This window comes from Anolis sagrei, chromosome 8, assembly GCF_037176765.1.
Source record: "Anolis sagrei isolate rAnoSag1 chromosome 8, rAnoSag1.mat, whole genome shotgun sequence".
In the NCBI taxonomy this organism is placed as follows: Eukaryota; Metazoa; Chordata; class Lepidosauria; order Squamata; family Dactyloidae; genus Anolis; species Anolis sagrei.
Window position 1 is genome coordinate 28,408,206 of NC_090028.1, and position 21,423 is coordinate 28,429,628.

Consider the following 21,423-nt stretch of genomic DNA (forward strand, 5'->3'; position numbering starts at 1 on the left):
ATATTGCAAATTTCATAACTTATTAGAATTAACTGCATAATAAAAAGGTAAAAAAGATATCACATCCGTTTGGCAAATGTGAATCTTCTTGAATATGTGGAGACAACCTTTTGAAAACCACTAGTCGAGAAAAGCATGATCTTGTTAGAAGTCAACCCTTTGAGCAAGTGATATTCATAAGCATTCATGTAATGGCACAGAGGTAACTCAGCTGTTAAACTGAAGAACCATGTCTTTAGTCTGCCAAAGATAAAGACATGCCACTACCAAAATATATTAGCTAAGCAGAGGATGGTAGTGTCGTTGAAGTTGAAGTTGCCCATCTACTCTCCCTTAAAAACCTCTTGTTTAAAACATGCATTCAAGAGACAAAACAAAATATTCTTCTTTGAAAAATGACATCTCAGATTTACTAACAAACTTTTTGTATATATTCAGCATACTAGTCCATAGTCCTATGTCTTTAAACATATATAGTCCAAACTGTATAACAGTCTCAGTCTGAGAGAAGGCCTCAGAGTGTGAGGTAGGCTTTAGTCTGAGAGAGAAGCATCTGTGTGAGAGAGGTCTCGGTGGGAGAAAGGCCTCAGAGTGTGAGGTAGGCCTTAGTCTCTGACAAGGCCAAGTGTGAAAAGGACTGGTGTGAGAAGCTTTGGTGAAAGAAGCTCCAGGGTTTAAGGGTTTGTATCTGCCCCATCTTATTTAAACTCTGGCTCCACCCCTTTGGCTCTGACCCCATTGTCAGAAATATTAAAAATTAACTAGGTATTTTTAATTAGAAAAATATGAGTCAAGCACTGAAAGGGTTAAATGGGTGCAATGACTCAGCAAAAGCTGCAGTTCTATATAAAGCAGGTGTGCCTGTAGCTTAGTAACAGTCAGTCTGAGGTAAACCTCAGTGGGAGAAAGGTCTCAGTCTGAGAGAAGGCCTCACAGTTTGAGTTAGGCCTTAGTCTGTGAGACCAGCCTCTGTGTGAGGTAGGCCTGAGAGAGGTCTCAGTGGGATAAGGGTCTCAGAGTGTGAGGTAGGCCTTAGTCTGTGAGACCAGCCTCTGTGTGAGATAGGCCTGAGAGAGGTCTCAGTGGAATAAGCGTCTCAGAGTGTGAGGTAGGCCTTAGTCTCTGAGACCAGCCTCTGTGTGAGGTAGGCCTGAGAGAGGTCTCAGTGGGATAAGGGTCTCAGAGTGTGAGGTAGGCCTTAGTCTCTGAGACCAGCCTCTGTGTGAGGTAGGCCTGAGAAAGGTCTCAGTGGAATAAGCGTCTCAGAGTGTGAGGTAGGCCTTAGTCTCTGAGACCAGCCTCTGTGTGAGGTAGGCCTGAGAGAGGTCTCAGTGGGATAAGGGTCTCAGAGTGTGAGGTAGGCCTTAGTCTCTGAGACCAGCCTCTGTGTGAGGTAGGCCTGAGAGAGGTCTCAGTGGGATAAGGTTCTCAGAGTGTGAGGTAGGCCTTAGTCTGTGAGACCAGCCTCTGTGTGAGGGAGGCCTGAGAGAGGTCTCAGTGGGATAAGCGTCTCAGAGTGTGAGGTAGGCCTTAGTCTCTAGACCAGCCTCTGTGTGAGGTAGGCCTGAGAGAGGTCTCAGTGGGATAAGGTTCTCAGAGCGTGAGGTAGGCCTTAGTCTATGAGAAGGCCTGGAGTGAGAAGCTTTGGTGAAAGATGCCCCAAGGTTTAAGGGTTTGTATCTGCCCCACCCTATTTTAGCTCTGGCTCCACCCCTTTTTGGCTCTGACTCCACCCTCAGAATTTGCCCTGCCCATTTTGTTTGTGATTGTCCCATGCCATTGACTGTGACCTCATCCCCTTTTGGCTTTGACTCCACCCCTTTTGATACCACACCGATCCTTTTGGCTCTGGCTCCACCCCTTTTTCTTTGTCTCCGCCTCTTTGCTGCTGGCCCCACCCACACCCAATGCTGGACCATAACCTTGGAGAGATGCCACTCAGATTGACTTTCCCACCGATGCCATTGGATTGTGTCGAATACCTTTTCTGTTTCTTCCTCCCACGTTCAGGCCTTGGACTTTGAGGAGCAGAGACAGTTTGTGCTACAGGTGGAGGTCACCAACGAGGCCCCCTTTGCTGTCCGGCTGCCCACCTCCACGGCTACCATCACGGTCAACGTCCGGGACGTCAATGAGGCGCCGGCCTTCGCACCCCCGGTCCAAAGGGCTCAGGTCTCAGAGGACGTTCCTGTGGGGAGCCAAGTCACCATCTTCACAGCTCAGGACCCTGACCAAGAGCAGCAGCAGACCATCAGGTGAGATGTTTAGATTAATTTTTCCTTCCAAAAGATGTGTTAGGACTTTTATTTCATGTACCAAGTGTGCACGTAATTCGCACAATGTGCCTACACTCCGATTGGTCATTCGTCAATCTCTCGAATTCCTGTGTTTACATATGCAAAGCGCCTGCTTGGGTGTTTGGAAATACTTCATTATAATTTGTATTATTTTTAGAATTAAAATAATAATAATAATAATAATCTTTGTTTATATTTAATTATATATTAATATTATTATTTTATCATTCAATATGGCCATTGTGTGTTTGCAACAGATAGATATACTACCAGTAAATGTGTCTTATCTGGTTGACTATCTTAACTGGGGCTTATTTTTGGGGTTCATGATTGGACTAGATAGCTACTACTACTACTACTACTACTACTACTACTATTGGGACCATATCTCTTCAGGGTTAGACTAGATGACCCCTGGGGATCCCTTTTAAATCCATGATTCTTTCTATAGACTGAAATTATGCAGTTGCTTCTCCAGCCCTATTATTAATTAATTAATTAATTAAGCCCATATCTTTTCATAGTTGGACTAGATCACCCCTGGGGATCCCTTTTAAATTCTTTCTTTAGGCTGAAATGATGCAATTACTTATCCAACCCTGTTGTTGTTACTATTATTACTGGGTCCAATCACTTCAAGGTTGGACTAGATGACCCTTGAGGTTTCCTTTGATGCTTTCTGTAGACTCAAATGATGTAGTGCTTCTCTAGCTCAATTATCTCTTCATGGTTGGCCTAGATGGGCCCTGGGGACCCCTTTTAAATCCAGAATTCTTTTTACAGGCAGAAATGATGCAGTTGCTTCTCCAGCCCTATTATTATTATTATTATTATTATTATTATTATTATTGACCCATATCTCTTCATGGTTGGGCTAGATGGCCCCCAAGGATACCTTTTGAATCCATTATTCTTTCTATAGGTTGAAATGCAGTTGCTTCTCCAGCCCTGTTGTTGTTATTATTGTTGTTGTTGTTGTTGTTGTTGTTGTTGTTGTTGTTGTTGTTAGGCCCATAACTTTTCATGGTTAGACTATGTGGGATTTCTTTTAAATCCATGATTCTTTTTATTATTCTTTTTCTTAGCTGAAATGATGCCGGCATATTATTATTATTATTATTATTATTATTATTATTAAGGTATTATTGGATGCATATCTCTTCATGGTTGGACTAGATGACCCCTGGGGTTTCCTTTTAAATCCTTGATTCTTTCTACCAGCTCAATGATGCAGTTGATTATCCATCCCTATATTATTATTATTATTATTATTATTATTATTATTATTATTGGGCCCATATCTCTTCATCGTTGGACAAGATGTTCCTGGGCATCCCTTTTAAGTAAATGGTTCTTTCTTTAGGCTGAAATGATGCAGTTGCTTCTCCAGCTCCATTATTATTACTATTTATTTATTTATGGACCCATATGTCTTCACGGTTGGGCTAGATGACCTCTGAGGTTTTCTTTTAAATCCTGGATTCTTTGTATCAGCTGAAATGATGCTTCTCTAGCTGTGTTGTTGTTGTTATTATTATTCTTATTATTATTATGCTTCTTTAGCTGTGTTGTTGTTGTTGTTGTTATTATTATTGGATGTATAATAGTTCTTCGTGGTTGGATCCATGATTCACTCTATAGGCTGAAATGATGTAATTGCTTCTCTATCCCAATAACAATAATAATACTAATATTTTTTTTACCCTCTTCTCCTCGTGGTTCCAGGCGGGGTACAACATAGTTAAATACCATACAAAGGGAGCTTGTGAGACATCCATGTCTGGGATTTTTATCTTTTATATCTCTCTCTGGACCCCAGGTACTCCATTGGGAATGACCCGGCTGCTTGGCTGGCCATTGACCCCGAAAGCGGCGCCATCAAGACCCGAAATAAGCTGGACCGGGAATCTCCTCTGGTCCAGAACAGCACCTACAGAGCCATTGTGCTGGCCGTGGACAATGGTAAATATGGGAAGGGGAAGAAAGACTGGGAACGGGAGCTGAAGGGAAGGACGCTCTGACGAAAGGGAAATCAATGGCCCCTTTGTCTTGGCATCAGGCGCTTTGCCCATGTGAGGGGCTCATGGCAGCGGCCCCATAAGATCCCCATTGAAAGAATGTCACGAGGAACCGCATCTCTATCTGGTCAGAAGGGGAAGGGAATTGGTTCATCTCTAGTCTTTTCCAAGTCTAAAGCAGCCCTCTACTGGGTGCATCCTGTTCTTTTGGGGCGGGGACAGGACTATAAGACCCATAATCCTACACCGGTCCATGGGACTTGAGCATTCATGGATGTTGATATTCACATTTGGGTCCTGGAGCTAAACGTAGTGTATACAGAACTAAGACGAACATAATGTAATGCTGTATTATGATTTAATAGTTTGAGTCGTACGTTTTGATTTATTTGGATTCCACCCAAAATTGCTTGTTGTGTCAAACTGTGTGACATTACTGAAATACCCCCTCCTTATTATATTAATCATGTTCATATTGATATTGCTTTATTAAATGAGCAGTGCAAAAAAAGGGATTGTGCCTAAGACTCACAGATATATACTGTTATAATAATCATAATAAATAATATTGTATTTATTACCTGCCTTCCCTAATAGCTCAAGGTGGGGTACAACAGAGTCAATGCTGTAATAATAATAATAATAATAATAAATGTTATTTATTACCTGCCTACCCTGATAGCTCAAGGTGGGGTACAACAAAGTCAATGCTGCAATAATAATAATAATAATAATAATAATAAATTAATAATAATAATAATAATTTATTACCTCCTCAAGGTGGGGTACAACAAAGTCAATGCAGTAATAATAATTACAATTATAATAATAAATTTTATTTATTTTCTGCCTCCCTGATAGCTCAAGGTGGGGTATGACAAAGTCAATGCTGCAATACTACTACTACTACTACTACTAATAATAATAATAATAATAATAATAATAATATATTTTATTTATTACCTGCCTCTCCTGATAGCTCTAGGTGCGGCACAACAAAGTCAATTGTGTAATAATAATAATAATAATAATAATAATAATAATGATTATTATTATTTCTTTATTACCTGCCTCTGAAAGCTCTAGGTGCGGCACAATAAAGTCAATGCAACAATAATAATAATAATAATAATAGTAATAGTAATAGTAATAATAATAGTTTACTTATTACCCGCCTCGCCTGATAGCTCAAGGTGGGGTACAACAGAGTCAGTGCTACAACAACAACAATATTTTCCTTATTACCTGCCTCTACTGATAGCTCAAGGTGAGGTACAACAAAGTCAATGCTGTAATAATAATAATAATAATAATAATAATAATAAGGTGCGGCACAACAAAGTCAATGCTGCAATAATAAAAATAACAATATATTTAATTTACTGTCTGCCTCTCCTGATGGCTCAAGGTGGAGTACAACAAAGTCAATGATAAAATAATAATAATAATAATAATAATATTTATTTATTTATTACCCATCTTACCTAATGGCTCGAGGCGGAGTAAAACATAGTCAAAAACATATGAATATGAAATACATACAATATATTACATAGATAAAAGCACAACTTTCATCAAAATCCGCATTATTATAATATTATTTTACTTTATTTTGTTTTTCAAACTGCACAATCCACTCAAAATTGCTTGCAAACTGTGCTCCAATAATGAAAAATTATTATTATTCCCTTTTTTAAAAAAATGAGCAGCTCAAAAACAAAGGGAAGTGCCAAAGACTAACAGAAATATAATAAATATACTGTTCTAACATTATTTTATAAACAGCACAAATGGAGAAATGAGGGCATGTGGCCACTCTTCACCTGTTTATGCTCAATGTATTCTGGGGATTTCTGGAAAGGAAGCAAATGCCAAATTTGTCAAGGAAACGATGCTGACTTTCAGCCCACGCCTTTTTGGCTTTCCTTTTTGATTCCTAAAGAGCTCAGAAAACACCAAAACACGAAGGATCTTAAGGAAGCTGACACCGGGGTCCTCAATTTGGCATTAATTTGCATAGTTTGGGCCTCATTAACCTACTTTCCTTCTTCTCAAAGCACACAGCTTGAAACAGCGGAAAACCAAGAGTGTGGGATGTAATCCCTTTGTATAATAATATTATTATTAATCTTTGTTTTCTTTTTACAAATGGGACCCAAAGCGGCCCACAGCCTTAAAAACAATGCAATTTAAAACTTACATCATGCAAATAATAAAATATAATTAAACCTTTTATTTAGACCTACCTCTGCCACCATGCAGACTGGAAACTTTCCAGTCTCTTTAAAAGGGTCATAGTTTGAGGGAGATGGAAGATGGAAGGTGCACATGGGGCTGCTAGAGGTCATCTAGACTTGACGTTGCAGCTTTGGCCAGTGGGCATGGCTTGAGGACGGTTGCCATGAGGACTAGAAATTTCCCAGTCTCTTTAGAAGGATCTGAGAAGAGAGAGGGGAGATGGAAATGGGACTCGTAGATGTCATTCGGATTGGCTGGTGAAAAGTAGGGGTCTTATTGGGGTTAAAATGGGTGCAAGAGAGGAGATAGGAAGGTGCAAATGGGCTCCTAGAGGTCATCCAGATTGGCTGGGGAAAAATAGAGGTCTTCTTGAGCCATTTTCCTGTGATATGGATGGATGACGACGAATAATGATTTTTGATGACGACTGACCACTGTAATCATATGACTGTATCTGCTATTTTAATGTTTTAATGTGATTTAGAATATGATGTTTTAATGACTGTCTGTAATATTGATGTTGGAAACTGGCCTGAGTCCTTCGAATGGAGGTGAGAAGACCGGCATACATAACTGCTAAATAAATAAATAAAATAAATAAATTGGGTGCAATAGAGGAGATAGGAAGGTACAAATGGGCTCCTAGAGGTCATCCAGATTGGCTGGGGAAAAGTAGGGGTCTTATTGGGGTTAAAATGGGTACAAGAGGGGAAGAGAAGGTGCAAATGGGCTCCCAGAGGTCATCCAGATTGGCTGGTGAAAAGTAGGGGTCTTATTGGGGTTAAAATGGAAAATAAATGGGCTCCTAGAAGTCATCCAAACTGGCTAATGCAAGTGGGTGTCTTATTAGAATTAAAGTGGGTGCAAGAGGGGACAAGGAGGGTGCAAATGGGCTCCTAGAGGCCATTCAGATTGGCTGGTGAAAAGTAGGGGTTGTTGGGCGAGTGGGCTTATTAACAAAAGAACCCTACTTGTAAGAGTAACTTACAAGCGGCAGCAAGACCCAGCACCAGTAGCCCAAAGTGATGAAAAGAACAAAAACACACAGACCAGTGTTATCTCTGTCGCAACTTAGGATAGATTCACCTTGCTCAGAACACCACACCACACCAAAGCTGAAGGTATTTGTAGTTTATTGAAGAAAAACAAAGTCTTTAACATAAAAGTAAAGTTTCAAAAGTTCAATGGCAAAAGCAGTCTTTAAATGCAAAGGCAAAGTTTCCAGAGTTCAATGGCAAACAACATGAAGCTTAATCCAAAAGGCATTGATCAAACAAGATCCCGTGGCAGCAAGACGCCAAGACCAAGACAAAGTCCCAAGAAGCCAAGAGCATTGCCCAAATGCCAAGGCAATCCAGAGAAGTGACCAGGGTGCTTGCAGAAGTTGCACTGACAAAGAGTTGACTTCAAACAGCTCGTTTAATATATTTTCCCAGCATGAACGCATTCCTTTGACCTCTAACCTCTCTCTTGTTAGCAAGCCTCGCACTGCAGCGAACCATGAATTGCAAGCGGTCCTCCCTATCTAAATCTGCAGAGCCTTCAAGGTCGGATATCTCATTAGCCTGAGAATCGGCAGGCTGAGAGCTCACAACCTGCACTGGGAAGTTTCATTAAGATCAGAGGCATCTTCCAAAACATCCCTTGCCATGGGAAACTGAAACTCCTCGTCTTCAGTATCAACATCGTCTGTATCAACAACAGGAGCATGTTCAGGAATCTGAAACCCATCCTCTTCTTCCTGAAGCTCCAGCTGAGCCACAACAATCTCTTCCTTTGGGGGCTTCTCTTTGTAGTAAAATAATATGGTTACACTATTTACAATAATGTTTCCATAACATGAATAAAGTTCCGTATACTTCCTTCTTTGCTTCCACGCTGGGCTTCTTTCTCATGCAGATAAGTAGCTTCGCTGTCACAGAGCTTCCTCACGCAGCAAACCTTTACAGGAGCTTCTCACAGGAGGTCTTTACACACATCTTTACACATATGAGGCCTTCAATCTAGGTCTTCTCTCACCAAAGCTTCTCACACTCGGCCTTCTCACAGACTGTGACCTTTCTCCCACTGACGCAAACTAACACAGAGGCCTACTAAGCTACGGGCACACTTGCTTATATAGAGCTACAACTTTAGCCGAGTCATTGCATCCATTTAACCCTTTCAGTGTTTGACTCACATCATTGTAATTAAAAATACCTAGTTAATTTTAATACTTCTGACAGGAGTCTTATTGGTGCTAAAATGGGGAACAAGTGAGTTCCTAGAGGTCATCCAAACTGTCTAGTCCAAAGGAGTGTCCTATTGGGATTAAAGTGGGTGTAAAGCGGAGATAAAGAGGGTGCAGATGGGATCCTAAAGGTCATCCAGACTGGATACTGCAGCCTCAACCAGTATTGTGCCTTTTATTCAATCTTGTGGCCTTGAATATCGCAGGATCTTTGTGCAATGGTGCATGGAGATGCATGGCCAAGAATCCCTGTCTTTGGTACGATTCCTTTCCAAAGCGGTGCCCACCCTCCTTTCTCTGACCCCACAGGGACCCCTCCGGCCACAGGGACCGGCACCTTGATCCTGACCTTGCTGGACGTCAACGACAACGGCCCAGTGCCCGACCAGCGGGAACTGACTGTCTGCAACCACCGTCCGGAGCCCCAGCAGCTGCACATTTTGGACAAGGACCTGCCACCCAACACCTCTCCCTTCCGCGCTGAGCTCGTCCACGGTTCGGAGCAAAACTGGGATGTGGAGATGGATGCCAAAGGTGGGCCAGAATGGGGCCATGGGGTCAAACACAGTGGACTTAATGCACTTTGCGATTTTTAAAATTTCTGTCATGGCTCAATACTATGCAATCTTGGGAGTTATAGTTTGGTCCTCTTCGGCAGGGAAGGCTGAAGGCTTAGTAAAACTACAACTCCCAGGATCCCATAGCATGGTAAGTGGCGCCAAACCACATTCATGTTACTATGTAGATGTGCCCTTAGGAAAACTGCAATTCCCAGGATCCCATAGCATTAGACAATGGCAGCCAAAATGGCTCCAAAGCACATTCATTCTATTGTCTAGATGTTCCATTAGTGAAACTACAACTCCCAGGATCCCATAGTATTGAACCATGGTAGATAAAGTGGTGTCAAACCACATTCATTCTACTATGTTGATGTGCCCTTAGTGGAACTACACCTCCCAGGATCCCATAGTATTGAACCATGGTAGATAAAGTGGTGTCAAACCATATTCCTTCTACTATGTTGATGTTCCCTTAGTGGAACTATGACTCCCAGGATCCCATAGCATTGAACCACGGTAGATAAAGTGGTGTCAAGCCACATTCATTCGACTATGTTGATGTGCCCTTAGTGGAACTACACCTCCCAGGATCCCATAGTACTGAACGATGGTAGATAACGTATCGTCAAATCACATTCATTCTACTATGTTGATGTGCCCTTAGTGGAACTACACCTCCCAGGATCCCATAGCACTGAACCATGGTAGATAAAGTGCTGTTAAACCACATTCATTCTATTGTTTAGATTCGCCCTTAGTGAAACTACAACTCTCGGGATCCCATAGCATTGAACCATGGCAGTCAAAAGTGTGCCAAACTGCATTCCTTCTACTGTGTAGATGTGCCCTTAGTGAAACTATGACTCCCAGGATGCCGTAACATTGGACCATAGCAGCTGAAACAATGTCAGAGTGCATTAATTGTGCAACATAGTTTTCTAGTAGTAGCCTTTGGTGGCTTTTGCTTTGTTAGGTGTGTTTGAATCTGCTCTGGGTTCTAGTCCAAACTATGCTGTGTGGTTAAAAGAGGCAGATAACAAATACAATATGATGATGATGGTTAAAGAGCTGTCTGTTTAAGGTGACTTTGGGGAAAGGCATTTGTGCCTTGTGTAGCTCCTCTAAAGTTCGGACTGCAGCCCGGAGCGGATTTAGCTCTTCCAGTGTGACCAGACTCCGTTGTCCTTCCCTGAAGTATTGCGGGGGAGGGGGAGGTCTCCAGGTATTGACAACACACCTGTCCATCCTTTGCTAGGTGAGGTGGCCACCTTGAAGCTGCTGGACCCCCTCAAGCAGGGCACCTATGATGTCCATCTGAAGCTCTTCGACAGCCAGGACCTGCACCAAGTGACCGTCCTCAAGGCCACCATCTGCGAGTGTGAGGGTCCTATAGATCGGTGTCCTGAGAAGCAGCTGGCTGGTGTTGGGGGTGCGGTCATCTTGGCCATCCTTGGGTCTGTTTTGGCCCTGCTGAGTAAGTGGACAAAACCCTTCCTGTCCTTTGTTTGAGGCCTAGAGAGTGTGACCTACACAAGATCACCCAATTGGCTTCTATGAGTGAACAGCAGAGGTTCGAACCCAGGTCTCCAGAGTTTCAGTCCGATGCCCCAACCCATATCCATATTGGAAAAAGTCCCAAACATTGGACCCATATCTCTTCAGGGTTGGACTGGATGATCCCTGGGGGTCCCTTTTTAATCCATGATTCTTTCTATAGGCTGAAATCTTTGTTCTGTGCCTTTTAATATATGTATTTTTGTAGAAACATTTAATATGTTCATTTTGTATAATGTTTATTATATTTTGAACTACCGTATATACTTGAGTATAAGCCGACCCGAATATAAGCCGAGGCACCTAATTTTACTACAAAAAAACCTCGGAAAACTTATTGATTCGAGTATAAGCCAAGGGTGGGAAATGCAGCAGCTATGGGTAAATTTCAAAATAAAAATAGATACCAATAAAATTACATTAATTGAGGCATCAGGAGGTTAAATGTTTTTGAATATTTCCATAAAACTGTAATTTAAGATAAGACTGTCCAACTCTGCTCAAACCATTATTCGAACCACCTTCAATGTAAATGTGCTTCCAATAATAATAAAGAGTAAAATAATAAAAGTGATAATAATAGAATAAAAGAATGTAAATGTAATAATAACAGTAATATTAGAGTAAAATAATAAATGTAGTAATAATAATAAAGTAAAATAATACCTGTACAAATAATAGAATAAAATAATGTAAATGGAATAATAACAATACTAATAGAGTAAAACTACCACGTAATCATTAAAATAGAATAAAATAATAAATGTAATAATTACAATGGAGTAAAATAATAAATGCAATAATAACAATCGGGTAAAATAATAAATGTAACAACAACAACAATAATAACAGGGTAAAATAATAAATAACTTTGACTTGAGTACAAGCTGAGGGGGGCTTTTCCGGCCTAAAAATAGGGCTTTAAACTCTGTTTATACTTGAGTATATACAGTATGTTATAACCTACCTTGAGCCATGAGGATAAATTGGCAAGAATTAAAATAATAATAATAATAATAATAATAATTATTATTATTATTATTATTTAACTATAACACTAGGCATCAAAAATTGAAAAAGCATTTTCAATTCATCCTGTTTAATTGTGCGGTACTTACTTTGAAAGCAGTTGTTCTATTCCAGAACTTCATTTTTGTGACACAAACCGTATTGAGTTGGTTGAGACTCGATGGTGAGATATGAAAAAACCAGAGCAAAATGTGCTGCAGGGTGTCTTTCCCTCTCGCAAAAACGAAGTTTTGACAGTTTCATCAACTTTTCCCATGTTTTTATGATGGAGCCAGTTAGGAAATGACATTTATAACCCAGCAACGAAATTTGTGTGACAGTGTGATTGATATTATTATTATCATTATTATCATTATTATCATTATTATCATTATTATCATTATTATCATTATTATCATTATTATCATTAAAAAGTTCAGCCTGGGCAAATAATTATATACTTACATTAATGATAATTTTAGTACTACTACTCCAGTTCAGGGCTCCTTGGTGTCGCAGCAAGTTAAACCACCGAGCTGCTGAACTTGCTGACCAAAAAGTTGGCAGTTCAAATCCAGGGAGCAGGGTTAGCTCTCACTGTTAGGCCCAGCTTCTGCCAACCTAGCAATTCAAAAACATGCAATTGGAGTTGATCAATTGGTACCGCTTCTGCGAGAAGGTAATGGCGCTCCATGCAGTCATGCTGTCCACACGACCTCGGCGGCGTCTACGGATAACGCTGGCTCTTCAGCTTAAAAATGGAGATGAATACCATTCCCCAGAGTTGGACATGACCAGACTTAATGTCAGGAGAAACCTTTACCTTTACCTTACTACTCCAGTTCAGTCTGGGAAATTGTAGTTTCCAAGGCAAGTCCTTTGGAAACTACAATTCCCCAGGTATTTTAAGAGAAAGGTTGAATTTGACTATGGGTACAGTTTGGAGGAAGGAATGGTGCACGAATGTTCTCTAGCAAGGAAATCCTAAATATCAAAACAACAAATCCCCAAATTCCACATGTCAATTGAAAGTGGTATGAAACTGGTATAACCCTGCAGTGCTTACACTCTCATTGATATGTTGCAATTGGCTTGCTAACTTGTGTTTTTGTGCCCTTCCAGTCTTGCTGCTCGTGCTCTTCCTGTTTATGCGGCGCAAGAAAGCGGTCAAGGAGCCCCTTTTGCTGCCAGAAGAAGACACTCGGGACAATATCTTCTATTACGGCGAAGAGGGAGGCGGAGAGGAAGATCAGGTGGGTCTCGCTTTGGGGTTTTCCTGGCCGAGCTTCCTCTGAGACTGAGAGAATGTGAATTTCCCCCAAAAGGTTGGGAGATTCAAACCCAGGTCCTTCTGGTGGAGCGATTCTGCAAGTCTTCCCATTGTCATCTCATTGGCATCTCTCTCTTCTTTCCTCCGCTTGTTTCTCCCAAAGGACTATGACCTCAGCCAGTTGCACAGAGGCCTGGATGCCCGTCCAGAGGTCGTTATACGGAACGATGTGGCACCCACTTTGCTGCCCGCCCCACAGTACCGCCCGCGCCCAGCGAACCCGGATGAGATTGGCAACTTCATCCACGAGGTGAACGGGGAACCATAGGGCAAGAAACACAAGAGGGAAAGGTCCCCCATATTTTTGGGAATTGATGTCCCTAGTCATGGAATACTGTAATTCAGTGCTTCTCAGCCTGTGGGTCCCCAGGTGTTTTAGCCTACAACTGCCAGAAATCCCAGCCAATTTATTAGCTGTTAGGATTTCTGGGAGTTGAAGGCCAAAACATCTGGGGACCCACAGGTTGAGAAGTACTGCATTATAGCAGGGACCTCAGAGGGTCATCCAGACCAACCCTCTGCCATCTTAGTTGCTCGAAACCAGGCTCTCCAATAGAGGAGAGTTGTAAATGGCAGTAGAAATTGGGTACTTTTCCTGATGGTGAAAATCTAGTTTTTCGTGGCTATTGAAGTAATGGATTCAAACTATGGGAAAAGAGAATGGAGTTGGACTGGATGGCCTCTGGGGACCCCTTGTGACTTTGTGATTCTACTATCAACTCAACCTGACCGAACAAGTATGATGCAGCAGCTTGAAAAGCCAATGCGGTTGTGTCGTCCTTTGAGGCAGAAGGAGGTTGGACTGGATAGTCTTTGGGGACCCCTTGTGACTTTGTGATTCTACTATCAGCTCAACCTGACCCAACAAATATAATGCAGCAGCTTGAAAAGCCAATGCGGTTGTGCCGTCCTTTGAGGCAGAAGGGGGTTGGACTGGATAGTCTTTGGGGACCCCTTGTGAATTTGTGATTCCTGCTATAGCTCAACCTGACCCAACAAATATGATGCAGCAGCTTGAAAAGCCAATGCGGTTGTGCCGTCCTTTGAGGCAGAAGGGGGTTGGACTGGATGGGGACCCCTTGTGCTAAACCTGAGCCAACAAGTAGTATGCAACAGCTAAAAAAGTCAATGCGGTTCTACTAAAACAGGCATAGGCCAACTTGGGCCTCCTTGCAGATGTTTTGGACTTCAACTCCCACCATTCCTAACAGCCTCCGGCCCTTTCCTTTTCCCCCTCCACTGCTTCGGGTGGAAATACTACCCAGGGTCTTCTCTGACCACAATCTGATGATGCTAAAATTAAATGGGGGACACTGGGAAAGGAAACCATGGAAAATAAATGACCCATGCCAGGCTTTACACCAGGCATGGGCCAACTTGGGCTTCCCTCCAGGTGTTTTGGACTTCAACTGTCACTATTCCTAACAGCCTCAGGCCCCTTTCTTTTCCCCCTTAGCCGCTTAAGCAGCCTTCACACATGAGTTTCCTCTCACCGAAGTTTCTCACACCAGGCCTACTCACACTGAGGCCTGTCTCACACCGAGGCCTTCTCATACTGAGGCCTTTCTCCCACTGAAGAGAATGAACACTGCGGTCTACCTCATACTGAGGCTTACTAACACACCGAGGCCCTTCCTCCACAGAGACCTCTCATGGACAGAGGCCTACTAAGCTACAGGCACAACTGATTATATTGAACTGCAGCTTTTGCTGAGTCATTGCATCCATTTAACCCTTTCAGTGCTTGACACATTTTTGTAATTAAAATACATAATTAATATTTAATTTTTCTGACAAACACGCCTGATAAAAATTTAAAATAAGACATACACACACTTACTTACTTAGGCGATCCCTCGTTGGCTGAGTAGGATAATCCTCCAGGGTGGGTCCGTAGGTGACTGTGGAGCCCTATTCTTGACCTGCATCTTCTCCCGCAGTGAGGGCATTGGTTTCCAGGTGGAAGGTGGTCTCGGTCGGGGTTGGCTTGACGTGCCTTCCTCTTGGCACATTTCTCTCTTTCGCCCTCCATTTGTGCCTCTTCAAATTCTACAGCACTGCTGGTCACAGCTGACCTCCAGCTGGAGCGCTCATGGGTCAGGGCTTCCCAGTTCTCAGTGTCTATGCCAGAGTTTTTTAAGGTTGGCTTTAAGCCCATCTTTAAATCTCTTTTCCTGTCCTCCAACATTCTGTTTTCCTTTCTTGAGTTCAGAGTAGAGCAAATGCTTTGGGAGATGGTGGTCGGGCATCTGGACAACGTGGCCGGTCCAACGGAGTTGATGGCGGAGGACCATCGCTTCAATGCTGGTGGTCTTTGCTTCCTCCAGCACGCTGACATTTGTCCGCTTGTCTTCCCAAGAGATTTGCAGGATTTTCCGGAGGCAGCACTGATGTAATCGTTCCAGGAGTTGCATGTGACGTCTGTAGATACACACACACACACACTCAGGCCTTCAACCTGAGCTTCTCACATCAGGCCTTCTTCATACTGAAGCATACTAACACTAAGACCTACCTCACACTGAGGCCTTTCTCCCAGTGAGGTCTTTCTCAGACTAACACCTCTCTCACACACTGAGGCGAACTAACATTGAGGCCTTCTCATACTGAGTGGCTGAGGGGAAAAGGGAAAGGGCTTGAGGCTGTTAGGAATGATAGGAGTTGAAGTCTAAAACACCTTGAGAGCCCAAGTTGGCCCATGCCTGTGCTAAAAGCTAAACCTAAGTCAACAGTACTATGCAGCAACTAAAAAGTCCAGTGCCGTTGCATCTGCCTGCATTGGCAGAAGCAGGCTGGATTGGATGGCCTTTGGGGGTTCCTTCTGTGCCTGGATTTAAATGGGACCTTTTGGGGCATCACTGACAGCCAGATCCCTTTCTTTCCTTACTTAGAACCTGAAGGCGGCCGACGCGGACCCCACGGCGCCCCCTTACGACTCCCTGCTAGTCTTTGACTACGAGGGCAGCGGCTCCGAGGCCGGATCGCTCAGCTCCCTGAACTCCTCTTCCGACGGAGACCAGGACTATGACTATCTCAGCGAATGGGGCAACCGCTTCAAGAAACTGGCCGACATGTACGGCGGAGGCGAAGAAGAGGATTGAAGGCCGGAAGAAAGGGGGCAGCGGCCTCTCTTCACCCCAATAGGACTCTCCTGGCTGCCAAACCCGTTGTTTGTTTATAATTTTGGGGGGTCCTGCCTCCTGACTTTACATTTCAGAATGTGCCTAAGAGGGTTTCCAAGCCCATCTCCGAATATTTCTCTTTATCCTTCCTGCTGGAGTGCCTCTGGATCCAGGTGCGTCCTTAACTGCAAGATAAAGAAATACCTGCAAGGTATTTGCAGCTAGGTTCATAATAAACCCCCAAATCAGCCTTCACCACCTTTCCAAGGAGCCAAAGGATGCCCATTCCTTGCCATTGGGGCCCTGGGTTAAGTTGGCACCTGGTGACGATACAAGGGAAGGACTTCAGGTGTGTTTATTCAAGGGAAAGGCAGGTAAAGAAGGTTCCTGGAGGCATGCATTCTGGAGAAAGGCCATCCCATTGCTGCCTCTTTGGTTGCCCGGCCTTTGCAACCCTCTCTTCCCTTCCCAAAACAATATCTCTTGTGCTGCCTCTTTTTAAAATGATACTAATGATAAGCCTATCCTAAGTGTCCCTAGATGAGATTGTGGGGCTTTTTTGTTTTTGTACTGTGTATGATATAGACTCTGAGATGATGAAAGGATTGGACAATCAGGGTGTACAAGTTTTAATAAAGGATTTTCTTCTTTTTTTTTAAGAAACCCAGTGTGAGTTGTTTGTGCTTTGAGTCTGCTTTTTAGGTTAAACAGTCAGAAATCCGCCCAGGATTTGAACCCCGAACAGCCCTTTTGCCTTCCCTTCCTTATCACTTGTTTTATTTATATATTTACTGTATTTCTATACCAACCTTCTCAGCCCTCAGGCAACTCAGCGTGGTTTACAGAGGCAACAATTCAATGCTCAAGAACATCATAAAACATTTAAAACATTAATACATAGTATAAAACCATAACAAGACTAATAAAAACATAAGCCATCTGCGTTTCCAAATTAAAAACAATATCCATCTCGTCGTCCAGTCGTTCCAAGTTCATATGTCTTCTATATTGCATTTTCAGATGCTTGCTCGAACAGATGCTTGACTCTTTTCCGGAATGTTAAGAGGGAGGCAGAGGCTGGATGGCCATTTGTCAGGGGTGATTTGAATGCAATATTCCTGCTTCTTGGCAGGGGGTTGGACTGGATGGCCCATGAGGTCTCTTCCAACTCTTTGATTCTATGATTCTAGGGGGCCAATCTAATGTCCCTAGGAAGGACGTTCCATAGCCAAGGGGCCACCATTGAGAAGGCCCTGTCTCTTGTCCGGATGCCTCTTTCACACACTAAAGCGAACTAACACTGAGACTTTCTCATTCTGTGGCCTACCTCACATTGAGGCCTTTCTCCCATTGAGGCCTCTCAGACTGAGGGTTGTCTCAGACTGATGCCTCTTTCACACACTAAGGTGAACTAACACTGAAACCTTCTCATACTGAGGCCTACCTCACATTGAGGCGTCTCAGACTGAGGATTGTCTCAGACGGATGCCTCTTTCACACGCTAAGGTGAATTAACACTGAGACCTTCTCATATTGAGGCCTTTCTCCCATTGAGGCCTAAAATGATCCTATCCTGGGGTGTGTGTGCTTGTTTTTGCAAGATCTATCAATTAGTGGGTCTGTAGACCTCACTACCTCTGAGGATGCTTGCCATAGATGCAAGCGAAGCGTCAGGAGAGAATGCCTCTAGAACATGGCCATATAGCCCGAAAAAACCAACAACCCGGTCTGTAGATAGTTTGTAGGTTGTGTTTTCCTGGTTTCCAACAGAGCTCACAAGCTCTGAGGATGCCTGCCATAGATGCAGTTGAAATGTCAGGAGAGAATGCTTCTGGAACATGGCCATATGGCTCGGAAAATTCACAACAAACTAGTGATTCTCGACAATGCTTTGCAAATGTGTGTCTCAGCAACAATGCAGAGAGGAGGCCCTTGGGGCCCGAAACTGGCCTCCTTCCACCTTCTAAAAGGCCCTTCCTCCCCCTTTTGCAGCCCCTTCTCCGGTTTCGGTGCCCCCTTCCCAACAAACTGGTTTGACCGGCTGCATTCCCTCCGTCAAAGGCAAGCTTCGAACCCATTTTGCCAAGAAAAGTCCCTATCTTAAGGTGGAAAGGAGAGCCGATATTGCATCCTAAATAGTGAAACTATCCTCAGTGGAAACTTTGCAGCCAAGCCAAACAATTTGGGGGAAAAATGATAGGAAATTAGGGGAAAATTCCTCTCCTTTTGTCCTTTTCTCTCTGCGGCCTCATTTGTTTGGGAGCCGTTTGACCTTGGCCACTGTTTGCTTTGGGGAGAGGAAAGTTTGTTATAGGGTCCTTGAGTCCGAGGCGGATGGGAAATTCTTCTGCAGAGAGAGGCAAACATTCAGTGATAACGGAAAGGCATTCCTTATCATTGGGGAAAAGGCAATAATAGAAAGAGGAGGAGGAGGAGGAACGCAGGTGGAGGGTCAAGGGAGGCCTCTGGCCCATTAATTCGAAGCTTTTGTGTTGTATTGGTTTGGCTGTATGCTGCTTTGAGTCTCTTTTTAGAGAGGAAAAGCTGGATATAAATATAAATAATATTAATATTAATAATATTTATATTCTTATAATTAATAATATCAATATTATGGATATTAGTATTATTTATTTATTTATTTATTTCACAGTTTTGTATACCGAGCTTCTCAACCTCGTTGAGGGACTCAGCCCGGTTTACAGCCATAAAAACATATACATTCATTAAAATATCATATATCACAAATTACACATCAACTTTAAAATATACTAAATATAAAACTACTACTATTATTAGTAGCATTGCATATTTGTATGTAATATTATACTAATAATATTAATAATGCTAATATATAATACTAACATTAATAGTAATTATATCCATAATATGGATATTAGTATTATTAGTAGTAACATTGTATATTTCTATGTAGTATTATACTATTAGTATTATACTACTAATAATAATGCTAATATTAATACTAACATTAATATTAATTATATCCATAATATTGATATGAATATTATGGATATTAGTATTATTAGTAGTAGCATTGTATATTTCTATGTAGTATTATACTAATAATATTAATAATGCTAATAGTAATACTAACATTAATAGTAATTATATCCATAATATTTATATTCTTATTAATAAGAGTATCAATATTGTGGGTATTATTAGTAGTAGTTGCATTATATATTAGTATATAGTATTATACTAATAATACAAAAATAATATTAATATTAATATTGTTATTATTAGTTGTAGTAGTATAACAATATTATTTATTTACTTTATTTAGTTACCTTATTTCTATACCGCTTTTCTCAGCCCTCAGGTGACTCATATTAATGCTAATATTAATGCTAAAATTGATAGTATTAATAATATCAACAATATTTCTATTCTTATTAATATCAATATTATGGATATTACTAATATTAGTATAGTAATATTAATAATATCTGGGTTGTTGTAGGTTTTTCCGGGCTATACGCCATGTCCTAGAAGCATTTTCTCCTGACGTTTCGCCTGCATCTATGGCAAGCATCCTCAGAGGTAGTGAGGACCTCACTACCTCTGAGGATGCTTGCTATAGATGCAGGCGAAACGTCAGGAGAAAATGCCTCTAGGACATGGCCATATAGCCCGGAAAAACCTACAACAAACCCAGTGATTCCGGCCATGAAAGCCTTCGACAATACATTAATAATATAAATAATATTAATATTAATAATGATAATATTAATACTAAAATTAATAGTATTAATAATATAAATAATATTGCTATTCTTATTATTAATATCAATATTATGGATATTATTATGGATATTATTAGTATTATATCAGTATTATAGTCTTGATATTATAGTATTGTTGATATTATAGTATTGATATTATTATTAATAATAATAATGAAACTTTGGCATTGAATGAAAAGTATTGAGATCTGGGTTCGAGCACTGGGTGACCTTAGGCGAGTCACACTCAAATGAATGGCAAACTCTCCTCTGCACAGATCTTGACAAGATCTAAATATAGAGCAATGGCAGTTAAAGTAGGGGCAACACTTTTGGGAGTGTCATTTCCATATTGTTCAGCAGAGGGCAGCAGAGGGCTAGCCTTTGGAGTGCTTGGACTCTTTTTCAAGGCCACCCCTGGAGGCAGGTATCATAGGAAGGTACACAGCATTGTATTTCTGCAAGGCACCACCAACACACTTGGGCAGGGAAGGCTCAAAACCCTGCAAAACTACACTTCCCATGATTCCATAATAATCATATTAACCGTACAATATACATTTTATTTATTACCTGTCTCTCCTTGCATCTTGAGACAGGTAATAAAAATGTGTAACATCATATTCATATTATTTATTTATGCATTTATTCATTACGGGCCACAAGTTGCAAGGAGAGGCAGGTTTTATATTATAATAAATGAATTATAATAAATTGTATGTATTACCCTCTCCTGATGCCTCCAATATATAGTTATATTATAATACATATGTATATGTAAGTTTATATTTTATATATACAAATATATACAAGGGCCGTTCATTAAAGCTTTCCCCTGACCCACTTCCTGTGGACTGAGAGCAATGAGACTTGGCCCAGTTCTGAGTCCTTCTCTCCATGGGTGCCACCTCAGGACACACACTTCTCCCATCTTTTGAAGCAACCGTAAACACCTCGCTTGTAGAAGTCAACAGGTTGCTCCAAAAGCCATGTTGAGACTTTGGAAATCAGACTCTCGTCACCTGAGAAATGTTTCCCCTTCAAAAATAACTTAATTGTTGGAAAGAGGTGGAAGTCTGATGGTGTGAGGTCAGGTGAATCAGGGGGATGCCCCAGTGATCCTGGTCCCCTTTGCTAGGAAATCCATCCATCCTACTCTGTGCTGGTCCCAAAATACAGTGAGCATGACCTTGCCTGACGAGAGTTGGGGACGTGCCTTCTTTGGAGGCGGTGAGTCAGAATGCTTCCATTGCATCGACTGGACTTTGGTCTCAGGATCAGAGTGATGGACCTATTTATTTATTTACTTTTCTTTTA

At 41.7% G+C, this 21,423-nt stretch overlaps 1 protein-coding gene across 1 annotated transcript in view; it reads left to right on the top strand.

The window, feature by feature from the left end:
* The window catches only part of LOC132782920 (B-cadherin-like), a 49,831-nt gene extending 32,816 nt beyond the window's left edge, over positions 1 to 17,015 (top strand). The window contains exons 10-16 of the mRNA XM_060787898.2: positions 2,011 to 2,255; positions 4,117 to 4,259; positions 9,093 to 9,317; positions 10,602 to 10,820; positions 13,031 to 13,161; positions 13,342 to 13,488; positions 16,130 to 17,015. Coding sequence (XP_060643881.2) covers positions 2,011 to 2,255; positions 4,117 to 4,259; positions 9,093 to 9,317; positions 10,602 to 10,820; positions 13,031 to 13,161; positions 13,342 to 13,488; positions 16,130 to 16,339 — 1,320 coding nt within the window. The 3' untranslated portion in view covers positions 16,340 to 17,015. The remainder of the gene's footprint in view (positions 1 to 2,010; positions 2,256 to 4,116; positions 4,260 to 9,092; positions 9,318 to 10,601; positions 10,821 to 13,030; positions 13,162 to 13,341; positions 13,489 to 16,129) is intronic.
* Positions 17,016 to 21,423: the final 4,408 nt, after the last annotated feature.